The following is a 12,358-nucleotide window of genomic DNA, read 5'->3' on the forward strand; positions in this document are numbered from 1 at the left end:
GGCTGAACAGCTCAAATGTTCTCAGCCTGTCCCCAGATTCTTTCTGGAAAGCTTCTAAAAGTGGCTGCAGAGGACTACAGGACTCAGATTAAACAGATAACAAGACCTAAAAAGGCCTGAGTTACATTAATACCGGTTCAGACACTTGGATGAGGCCCAGATACCCAGGGATGTTAAATACAGACAACTGCAATATGCAGCACCTCCAAATACACAAAAGCTGCAGAGCAAAGCCAATGGATTTTGTAATAACTAAGCAAATTTAGCAGTAGATTTGCAATCCAGTGGGTATTTGTTGAGTGGGAAATCAACCCAAGCAGCTAGTTACGTGTTGCCTAGCTGCAGTCTGTAATATGAATAGTCTCCCTGCAGGTAAATCACTTTCTATTACTTCTAAGTACCCCAGGAAAAATACTAATTGAAAACATGGTTCTAATACTGTCCAGCTGGAAAACATTAGCTTGGGATGAAACTAGTTTGACACTGGCTGCCAACTGGCCTTCCACAATGGAAAAGGAAATTAATCTCTTGCAGACAAGACGTCCCATTTTCCACTTCTCCTTTGTAGCCCTCAAATCAACTCATTATTAACCAAAGGCTTTGACTCACATGAGGAAAGAAAAACACCAATGCAGTTATGATAACACAAGGCTGGGTTTCTTGCTTTAAAATGAAAGCACTCAGATTTGGACACAGTGAATGGCAGAGGAACTGAAGAATAGCTTAGTCAGCATCGCAGCACCACTTCACTCTGTTCTTGGCTAGTAACTGGCAAAACACAAAGTTAAATGTACTTCTACAGCTCTGTATCATCCCAGCCCATCTTTCTTTAGCTCCCTCCTGCTAACAGCCTTTTTCCCCATGCAGGTGCAAAAAGGATGAGGAGAAAAACCAAAGCTGACCCCATGGATATTGAAACTGCTTTTTCACTTCCATTTAAATCTATTTAGATGCAGTATCCAAGAGGCTAGACTAAGAAGTGTCATTCCCCAAGCTTCTCACAACCCCCATACTTCCTGAGCCTCCTCTCCCTGTGATTTTGACTTTGCTGAAACATTCCAGACTTTTATTCATACTTTTATCCCTTATCCCAGTTCTCCAAGATGGTAAAAAACTATATAAAGCACCCCCAAAATGTAGTGATTCTTCCTGCCATGGAGAAGCATCCTTGTTCTGCACCCACATCTTCCAGCAGATGAAGGTACCTGCTGGCACAACAGCCTATGTCCCTAGCCTGTATTTGGCTTCATGTAATTGCCCAGGTTTTGTGCCATTTGCCTCAATCAGACCATCTCATTTATGCCTAAAGTTGACTGAGAAACATTTGTATGAGATACCAGCACAGAGGGCAATTAGCAGTTGGTAACAGTTTCTGGGTCTAAAAGGGGACATATGTCCACAGTCTTAGTATGCTTAAAACCAGCTTCTCCATCCCTTCTTGAGTAACCCAAGGAGGTTAGAGAAGTGAGATATGGAAGATGACAGACATGGGAAAGCAAGGAGGTTCAGCTGTGAGTGAGAGAAAGAGGAAATCCTGTCTGTGGTGCTGCCTATGGAAGCACTTCAAAAGAGAAGAGTTCAACATTCCTATGATCACAAAAGTAATTGAGAAGATGACAAAACACAGAGAGGCACGGAGGAGAAATCAGACCATAAAGCCCAAATGAAAAGGGGAAAAAGCATTGCCAGCTGAACTAGAGGAGAAATTACACACTGATCAGAAGGTAAGAGATCCAAGTTCCCTATCTACCTCCTCTGCAGGTCTGAGTGCTGACAAACTTGTCAGAGAGATCCAAAAGTTAGGGATGGCTTTGTCCTGTTCTGATCCTACTGAAGAGGTGCTCTTAGTTACCTTATTTCCAGAAAAGGGGAAGAGGAGAAGGAAAGGAGCCCCAGACAGACAGACTGCAACTCAAGAACATCAGCAACCTCACAAATCCACCTCCAGCCTGATGGGAACATCCATACAGAACCCACAAGTTCTCCAATGAAGGAACCGAAGAAAGGCTCATCCTAATTTGCTGAGTGACAACCCTATTTTATAAGCCTGTATTTCAAAGTCTTGGGGAGCTATTAATGGCTAATGACTTCCAGAGCCTATCAGCCTCGTAAGGGAAATTATAGCAACTCACAAAACTGAGTGGTCTGCAGTCAAAGGAAAGTCAACGGGAAGTAGAACTACTTGGAACCTGCAAGGAGAGGTCCCAGAGAGACAGGTGAGCTTAGCTGCCCAGTAACTGAGTATCCCAATATCCCAAATTACTGAGTACCTTTGTAAATGTAACTTCATTTTCACACTATGCTCCAAGTTTCACCTCTGCAAAACATGGGACAATTAATCCCTGACTTCAGAGAAAGGTAAGGGGGAGCTTAGGCATTATTCAAGCTTGGGACTAAAGGTTTGGATGGAACACAGTAAATAACCAGAACAAACAATGAAACTAGGAGAATGCATCAAAAAGCTTCATTCTTTACTGTGAGGGTGCTGAGGCACTGGAATGGGTTGCCCAGGGAGGTTGTGAATGCTCCATCCCTGGAGGTGTTCAAGGACAGGTTGGACAGAGCCTTGGGTGCCAAGGTTTAGTGTGAGGTGTCCCTGCCCATGGCAGGGGGGTTGGAATTAGATGATCTTAAGGTCCTTTCCAAGCCTAACTAATCTATGATTCTAAATAGTGCCCACACAGAACATGGTTCAGGAAATCAATCAGATGGAAAAAGTATTACAACTTGCCATGAAATGCTATATTCTCACATAAATAAGGAAAAGTTAAAGCTATCCAGGCATCCTTAATTGTGGCATTTCCTGATACGAAAGCCAAGATTTAAATATCCCTACCCAGCAAACAGAAGTCCTGGGGTCAGACTGTTTTCATGTGCTTTGCAATAATTAAAATACACATCTTTTTAATAGAAAACCAGAACTTGCTCTCTTGTCCCAGTAACAGAACATGAGAAACTTAGTGCCTGGATCAATGGCTTGTAAAACACCTTAAGTCTAAATAAAATGAGATAAACCAGCCACTTTAGGAGAGAAAATAATCAGTGTTATCAGGTTCTTAGCTTTTTCCTTTTATATACAAGTCTACTAGTCAAAGCACCACATCAAAAAGGTCTTTTAACTCATTAGTCTCCTTTTAAACAGGCTTTTCTTAAAGCTGTGTGTTCTAAGAACACACCAGCCTGGCGCAAGACAGTGATTTCTCCCCACTCTCTTTACACATCACAAGATGTATTTGAACTTCCACATGATATAATCTGAAATATGTTAACTCTATTGTAGTACACAGACATGATTATATTCCTGTTTACTTTGAGATATCACAGAAAAATGGCTTTTATTTGCAGCACCTATAGCTATTTGTAGCCAAATGTTCTATTCAGTAAAGTTGCATCCGTCTAGATTACAAGGGATAAAAACTAACAAGGCAAACACAAAATCCATGCCCTACACACAGTATAACTTTAAATCTAAACCAGCCCCCAAGTAGTAATCACATTCCTGAAGGGATAAAAGCAAATCAAACCAGTATTTATTGGCCTTCCCAAACTTCCTGCTTCTTGCAGGTATATAACAGAGGGTTTGGGATTAGCGAGTTAACTAGAGTTGAAAAGAAGCATCCATGATTAATTGTGAGGACCATCCTCAAGCACCAGCTCTCACCTTTATGCTTCCCCCAATGAGATCTGGCGGCTCTTCATCTGTTTCTAAGGCAACGTTGATGGAGGCGAAGGGGCGACTTGCCATCTGTTGCATCTCACGGAGTAGTTGCTAATTTAATAAACAGAAAAATATTATTATCATCTTGTTCCAACACAGAGATGGAAAAAACCACCACATGTATCTGAGGGGTTTTACCCCATACGAAGGGATACCAATGAACACAAAGAAATAACCTCCTGGTGTTTTAGCAGGCTTAAGGGTACAGAGAGAGAATCATAAACATTCACATTACTACAACGGAATAGGTTACTGTGAGTAAAGCTACACACAGCCTGAGCCTGACCCATTTGTGATGGCAAATGCAGCAGCTTAACTGTCCACAAAGAAGTTATTTACTTTTTAAGCTCTGATATCTGGCTGGGGCACGACAGGACTCCATAGAATTTGTAGGAACCATTGGAAAATGCAACTAGTAGCAGCATGGAACTACAGTAAGACAGGATTTGCTATTGTTTATAACAGCACTAGCAAAACCCTGTCAGGCTTCTATTGAATAATCATCATTTTCTTGGTGTTTGTTTCCTCCTGAATGCAGCAAATGGATCAAATGGGAAGAACACGTCCTTGTTGCAATGTGTTTTATTAAGAGAAAACCTTTTCCTGGGTAAATCTCTGCAGGCCTTTATGACACGAGGCATCTTTTTATTGTCCTCTTAAGCACTTTTAAGCATTACGATGCAGCTCCCTTTCTTTAATACATACAGAAAAAAGACATTTCCTACATGGCTGGGCTGCAAACAGCATTTCAGTTTTAGCTGAGCCATGGTAATGCTTCTTGTTGGCTTTGGTGCCTAATCTCTAATACTAAGAGCAAGCTGCACAACCCAGAAGTGGGTGCAGAAGCCATAACCCTAATTCCCAGAAGCAATGGGTCTGATATAACTCAGTGCCCCTATTTAATAAGGGAAGAGGCATCCACTTTGTACAGGGTGGAAAAACCCAGCAGACTTACCCTTAAGTGCAGCAACTGCCTACTGAATCACTTGTATGCAGCTTCACACAATTAGCATTCCTACTTAGCTGCAGCAATACTAGTTATACTCTATTTTTAAGCTAGATTGAGGCACCATCAAACGTCCTCTGTACTTGCCACCATCACCACCCACATTTCCCCATTAATTCTGGACCATTTGACGTTCCAAGTCCTAATTGACCATTTAGAGCACTCAAAAAGGGCTAAAGAAACACAACAAAATAAATTGTGCCCCAAATAACCTCCATCCAGAACAGCAGAAGAGGACAGAGCAGATGGGCTAAAGGAAGACGATGCTACAAGATGTTGTCTATGCAGAAGAGCCCTGAGGAGAAGGACTTGGGGGTGCTGGGTGAGGAGCAGCTCCCCATGACCCAGCTTCAGTGAGCGCTTGAGCCCAGAACCCCCCCGTGTGCTGGGCTGCACCCCCAGAGCGTGAGCAGCAGCTCAGGGAGGGGATCCTGCCCCTCTGCTGTGCTCTGGGGAGACCCCCCCCTGCAGCCCTGCTCCAGCTCTGGGGCAGCAGCACAAGAGGGACGTGGAGCTGCTGGAGAGAGGCCAGAGGAGGCCATGGAGCTGCTGCGAGGGCTGGAGCAGCTCTGCTCTGGAGCCAGGCTGAGAGAGCTGGGCTGGGGCAGCCTGGACAAGAGAAGGCTCCTCAAGGGGAGAGCCCAGAGCAGCTCCAGTGCCTAAAGGGGCTGCAGGAAAGCTGGAGAGGGGCTTGGGACAAGGGCCTGGAGGGACAGGCCAAGGGGAATGGCTTGAACCTGCCCAAGAGAGGGGAGACTGAGCTGAGCTCTTAGGCAGAAGCTCTTCCCTGGGAGGGTGCTGAGGCGCTGGCACAGGGTGCCCAGAGAAGCTGTGGCTGCCCCATCCCTGGCAGTGCTCAAGGCCAGGTTGGACACAGGGGCTTGGAGCAGCTGCTCCAGTGGAAGGGGTCCCTGCCCATGGCAGGGGCTGGAGCTGGAGGAGCTTTGAGGTCCCTTCCAACACAAACCAGGCTGGGATTATATGATTCCATCCAGCCTGCAATTAATCCGGACTTTACTTATTACATCACCCTTTTCTTAAACTCATAAACCTTCTATGGCCTTTTCTCTATGAACCCACCCTTTGGTTTTGGAGTGGTTTTCATACAGAAAACTGGAATGCTGTCTCTTTAAGGAGCTTGGGACTCAGGCAATGTGGCAGGCACGCACAACAAGGTCAATACAACTAAGCTTTGGGCGTATATAAGCCTCTATGCTTCTCATATGGATCTCACACTAATAAAACACAACAAGTCATTGTCATAAAGGCCTGTGGCAAAGTTTTCCTTCATTTATGAAAGAAAAGAGGAAAAAAAAGAAGGGAAAACAGAAAATATTTTGGAGCAGATTGTAGATACTGTCACAAAGCAAAAAACCCAGCGAAGTGACACCGACGGAGCCGTACTAAGCACTTGCAAGCAAACTTGTGGGTAACTCACACTTGGGTAAGAGAACACGAGGAGTTTAGGAATATTTAAAGCACACCAGCAGATTGCAGACGAAAGCAAGTGTGAAACAGATTGCTGGGTTGTTGTTTCTGCAATTGTCCCCTTCAGCTATCATAAAGCGCTTTGTTGAATGGCTATAAAATCAAAGAACAAGCTGTCCTGATGAAGATGTCCAAGAGACTTGGGAACTAAAAGCTATCAGCTCTTTGAAGGAAGCATAGTTTACTCAAGGAAATGTGCAATTTGGCAACATGACTCCTACTGAAGTCAATAGTAGCTTCAAGATATAAAACCCAGAGCAGTGCTGTGAAGGCAGAGGTGTGACACAACGTGAGCAGTGGGGAAAGCAGTGCTGACAGCCTCGTTATTGCCTTTGTGTTGTGAAGCGGCTGAGGAGAGGCATTGCTTTTGGGGATGTCCCAGCTGAGCCTCAATAAAACAGTGGTCAGGCCAGGTAAGACAAAAGGTCCCAGCTACAATCAGAGCAGCAAATGCCTAAGGGAGCATCCTGTTCCTAACATCAGTTTATGGCGCAGCACAAGTGATGATACTCAATTCCAAACCCCTCAAAATGAAGAAGAGATTTGAGAAGTTACTGTCCTGTCACCAGAATGGGACTCTTTCCCCAGTGCATGCACTGTGCATGTTTAACCCTAGAATCACAGCATGGTTTGGGTTGGAAGGGAGCTTAAATCCCATCCAGCTCCAACCCCTGCCACGGGCAGGGACCCCTTCCACTGGAGCAGCTGCTCCAAGCCCCTGTGTCCAACCTGGCCTTGAGCACTGCCAGGGATGGGGCAGCCACAGCTTCTCTGGGCACCCTGTGCCAGCGCCTCAGCACCCTCCCAGGGAACAGCTTCTGCCTTGTTCTCTAACCTAACCCTCCCCTGTTTAAGCCTGAACCCATCACCTGTGCACCTGCACATCCTTCAGTGTTTTTTGGTATGCTAGAATTTTAATGAAGAGAAGTTATTGTGTTGTGAGGGAGGAATCGTGGCGTTTCCCTAGCTGAGACATCGAGCACAGCATTAGAAATCAGCAGCAGTTAACATCAAGATACCATGAAGCTGGCTCACCCTCATTCCTAATGATGGGCTTTCTGAGATTTGACATAACGAATCTCAACGCTCTTTCAAGCAAAGCTTTGGTTTCTAGATCACACAATTAATAAGACAACCTGGGAATATTTTAAATCACTTAGGTCTGAAGAGGATTTAAAAGGCAAAACGTTTGACAGGCTTACAATAAAAACACATCAAAAAGCAGGAATTGGAGCCCCTGGCCTTTAATATTTAAGTAACTGCAAACTGAGAACCTGCAACTTTCATTTGCATTGATTTCCTTTTTTTCCTCCCTCTATCACTAGCAAAACTCTGCTCAAAGAGAATCACAAGTTAAAGCAATGGCAGAGTGGGAAGTGTTGAAACAAAGCCTGAAGGCTTTGGTGCAACCACACTAAGAGAACCTGACAATAAACAAACCCAAGAGTCCACAGCGGAAAAGAGCAGCGAGGTGGGGAGACAACCAATGTCACTCATCTCATTGTGCCAGCACCAGAGGTGCAGTAGGGAGCAAACAGTGCAGAACTGCAATGTTTTATACCAGGGATTCTTTAAGCTCATACATGTTGAGGAATGGATCATCCAAAAATGAAGAGTGTGCTGCTGATGGGAGGAAAAGCACTGGAAGAACTGAGGAAACCCTCTTCATGCAATAGCACAGGCTCTCACGTTAAAGAAAAACAGCTCTTCAGGTTACCAGGTTAATTGACTAATATAACCTATGCTGTGTTTTCTGACAAGAAAAGCCTGAACATGTTATTCATGCTAATAAAGCAGTCACCACTCTTTGTATAACCATGCTGCTACCATCCATCTCAGCAATTGCCCCCTGCAGAGGCTCTTTTATGAGCACAGTGCCTTTCGGGCTGGGGATCTGGTGTCTTCAGCCATGAAAGGGTGATGATTCTTCCAGAAGAAAGCCACATGGTTTGGATTTTATTTGCTCCTTATAAAGGATGGTTTTAAAAAACTAAGCTAAGCAAACCCACTATCTACAGCTTGTAATGAACACAAAAGTCTACATGAGTATTTCATCTCGGTTTTCAATGGAGATGAGAAGGAAAAAGGTAGAAACTCAAGGAGGAAGAAACCACGGGTGTGCTAAGTGAACAATGGGCACAGTGGAGCTTGCATTTTAAGGCAGAGTAAACGCAAAGCACGCAGGACCCCATGAGAAAGGGAGCAGTTATGTCCAGCAGACAGGAGGTACAGCAGGAATAATGTGGGCATGCTGCATTGAGACCAGAGGAGGCCATTGGAGCTGCTGCGAGGGCTGGAGCAGCTCTGCTCTGGAGCCAGGCTGAGAGAGCTGGGCTGGGGCAGCCTGGACAAGAGAAGGCTCCTCAAGGGGAGACCCCAGAGCAGCTCCAGTGCCTAAAGGGGCTGCAGGAAAGCTGGAGAGGGGCTTGGGACAAGGGCCTGTAGGGACAGGCCAAGGGGAATGGCTTGAACCTGCCCAAGAGAGGGGAGACTGAGCTGAGCTCTTAGGCAGAAGCTGTTCCCTGGGAGGGTGCTGAGGCGCTGGCACAGGGTGCCCAGAGAAGCTGTGGCTGCCCCATCCCTGGCAGTGCTCAAGGCCAGGTTGGACACAGGGGCTTGGAGCAGCTGCTCCAGTGGAAGGGGTCCCTGCCCGTGGCAGGGGTTGGAGCTGGATGGGATTTAAGGTCTCTGTAGCCCCAAATCAAAAACATCAAGATTCACTCTCTTATGAAGAAGCAAAATCCCTTCCTGTGTTCTCCATGCTGTCTACAGCCAGCTTTAAGAACCAGGACACTCTGAAATCAGCTCTGGGTTTTGAACCACTACCCTGTCTGTATCGTAAAGATAAAGTGGCCAAAACTGGCCAGATTATCTGGCCAAAACCCAGTGACTTCACAGAACAGCTTCATTGTCACAAAAAGAGGAGAAAGATAGAAAGATGAAGAAGACAAGGAAAGGACCAAGCAAATCACAACTCATTTTAAGACATGTAGGAAAACTGAAATATTTTGGGCAGAACAGAATATTTTTGATGTTCTGTATCAAGCTGAAGTTTGCAGCTCTACTACACAGTGCTAAAGATTCTCCAGCATGGATTCTGCAAGCCTGGTCATCCACTCCCTTCCAAGTTAAACAGAGGGTGGTCCAGAAACCAGAGATGTTTCCTTCTTCCTGGCCAGTCTTTTATATAGCATTAGTTCTGCAAAGTTAGTTAAAGAGTGTCAATCCTCTTACATGCTCCCTCCAAGGCACATAAAACACACAATCTAATTGAATACCTAAAGGTCTCATTGCATTCACCGACCAATGGGTAACAGAATTCTCTCAGCAAAGCTCTTTAGCTCTGACTTGGCCGTTTACTGATAGCAAGGATTAACAGGGATTTGGCTGAGGTCAAAGGATGGAGAGCATTCCTGTCCTTCCAAAACACATCATGTAGAGTGGTTGCACTGATAGACAGGCAGTTTGAGCTTATTCCTGCACATCCTACATTGCTTTAAAGGCTTCATTTGAATTCAGAAGGCGGCTCGTCCCATTTGTGCACAAATACATCTTTGTGTATGCACATCAACTACCAACTACCTATCTGCAGGCATGACTTAGAGAACCTTGTCTGCAGAACTTGTCCCATAGCTCTCCTGTAATGACATCTGCCCAAACAACAGCTTAGAGGCTGCTGATGGCCAGTGTGGAAGGGGCCACCTCTCCTGGGGTTCCCAAAGGACTTTGGAGCTGGTGCCCATCTCAGTGGCAGTGGCAATGGTGGGCAGATGGAGCTGTGTGTCTGGTGGGTGAACAGGCATCACTGTGCATTAGTCTAAGTAAAACACATATCCCAGCGTGGAAACCTTTGCTTTACATTCAAGTGACCTTAAGGGAAAGGGAAGAAAACAATGGAGCTTCCCAGAAAACACAAAGGGACATCAGCAAAGAAATAAAGAGAGAAGCTATAAATATTGCACCAAGACAAGCCCCATTGTCTCAGAAATCAGTGATTTAAAGCATTTAGCCACAATTACATTAACTGCCATGTAAGTCAACAAACAAACCATTTGCTCTGACGCTTCCATCATCACTGAAAATGAAGTTTTTCAGCCCCTAGAGCCCTGCACATATTAACATCAGTTAATTAGTTCTGCAACTGACGTTGCAGGCTGTGTTGAAAGGGAGAGGAGGAGAGAATTAATGTTCAAATGCTTGTGAACAGGCATGTCCACACTTCAAAACCGTAACAAACCGGAAAGCCAAAGCTGCTGGGAAGCTGCCTCATGCTGAAATGACAGAAGAGATTTAATTCAGGGCTGATTAAGAGAAATAAGCTATTCATTGTAATCATGCCTAGTAGGAGGGCACAGAAAAACCTGACCTTTAATAAGAAGAATAAGATATCATTTCTTCTTAAACTGATCAGAAGTATATGGCCTATGCAGACTACAATATATACCAAGAGCAGATAATTACACAATAGCAGAGCACACCTTTGATTGACTTGAACTCTTCTAGCCTGATGACACAACACTGCTTCTCTCCCTGATTTTCCCAAATGGCTAAATTAGATACCTGTACCACTGATTCCTATCATCAGAGAGGGATCTAGGAGTCTGAAACAACAACAGCATCAATATACATACAAGTGTGGGGGTTTTTAAATGAGGTTGAACTCTGCTAAGGTTAGATTTGATGGTAGTTGAGCTTCAGCATTGCAAATACTGGCCAAGTGTTCTAGGCCAGGTTGGACGGGGCTTGGAGCAACCTGCTCTAGTGGAAGGTGTTGGAATTGGATGAGCTTTAAGGTCCCTTCCAATCCAAACCATTCAATAGTTTTTGGGATATACTAAACCCAACTTAACTCTCTAACAACACCACCACTAAAGACCATGTGAGAAGAGCTCAGCTGGGTACCAACGTTGCATATGAGACTGCCAACCTGCTATGATGGGGTCCTATGTGGACGTATTAAAGCTACAAATGGTCAGCCGGAACTGCAAGTTCAACCAGAGATGAGCTCAATTAGGCACAGATGTGACAGTAAACATGTTCAAACAGAAATGGGCCCTAGGCTGGAATCTCTTGTCAACATCAATATTTTGGGAGGTTTTTCCTCTTCAGAGCATCTTATTTCTGCTACAATTTCCTCCACTTGGTGACCAAAGCCACACAGATCACTGCAGAAGTTTCTTATTTGGATAAAGCCCACAGGTACTATGAGGTGGTTCCCATTCATAGATTGTAAATTTAGGGATAGCAGAAAGTTATGACTATTTGAGCTGACCTCCTGCATAGTATGAGCCACTGAATTTCACCAGGCAACCATCCTAGAAAACAACCTTCTAAAGGCTTTTGACTTCTACACCTCCAGTTGCAGACAGGGGGTGTTCTGCCTTTGGCTGATGGTTTGGAAGACCCTCATTCCATCATGGATCTTTTCTGATTTCTTTTCACAGGCACTAACTCACATCATCACATCTCTGCATGTTCTTCCTTGGATAAAATGAGTCCTTTGTGATGCTTTAGTCTCTTGCTTATCTTTCAGACAACTAATTAATCCCAGCCTGGTTTGTGTTGAAGGGACCTTAAGGCTCCTCCAGCTCCAATCCCTGCCATGGGCAGGGACCCCTTCCACTGGAGCAGCTGCTCCAAGCCCCTGTGTCCAACCTGGCCTTGAGCACTGCCAGGGATGGGGCAGCCACAGCTTCTCTGGGCACCCTGTGCCAGCGCCTCAGCACCCTCCCAGGGAACAGCTTCTGCCTCAGAGCTCAGCTCAGTCTCCCCTCTCTTGGGCAGGTTCAAGCCTTTCCCCTTGGCCTGTCCCTCCAGGCCCTTGTCCCAAGCCCCTCTCCAGCTTTCCTGCAGCCCCTTTAGACACTGGAGCTGCTCTGGGCTCTCCCCTTCAGGAGCCTTCTCTTGTCCAGGCTGCCCCAGCCCAGCTCTCTCAGCCTGGCTCCAGCCCTCACAGCATCCTTCAGAGCTCAGTCTCTTGCAGTGTTGTTCTTTACCATCTGCAACACCCAAGACATCACTGAGACCAGAGTGGACCCAGTACTCCAATAACTGGTTACTCATAACACTAACACTATGCTCTTTTATTATTACTCTACTTATAAATACAGGAACTGGGAAATGACGTAGTGTTATTAAACCACCAC

General features: G+C 45.3%; 1 protein-coding gene across 1 annotated transcript in view; it reads right to left on the minus strand.

Moving 5' to 3' along the window:
* Positions 1-12,358, minus strand: part of ATRN (attractin) — a 173,494-nt gene that overhangs the window by 17,983 nt on the left and 143,153 nt on the right. The window contains exon 27 of the mRNA XM_034064576.1: positions 3,662-3,769. Coding sequence (XP_033920467.1) covers positions 3,662-3,769 — 108 coding nt within the window. The remainder of the gene's footprint in view (positions 1-3,661; positions 3,770-12,358) is intronic.

Source organism: Melopsittacus undulatus, chromosome 7, assembly GCF_012275295.1.
Source record: "Melopsittacus undulatus isolate bMelUnd1 chromosome 7, bMelUnd1.mat.Z, whole genome shotgun sequence".
Classification (NCBI taxonomy): Eukaryota; Metazoa; Chordata; class Aves; order Psittaciformes; family Psittaculidae; genus Melopsittacus; species Melopsittacus undulatus.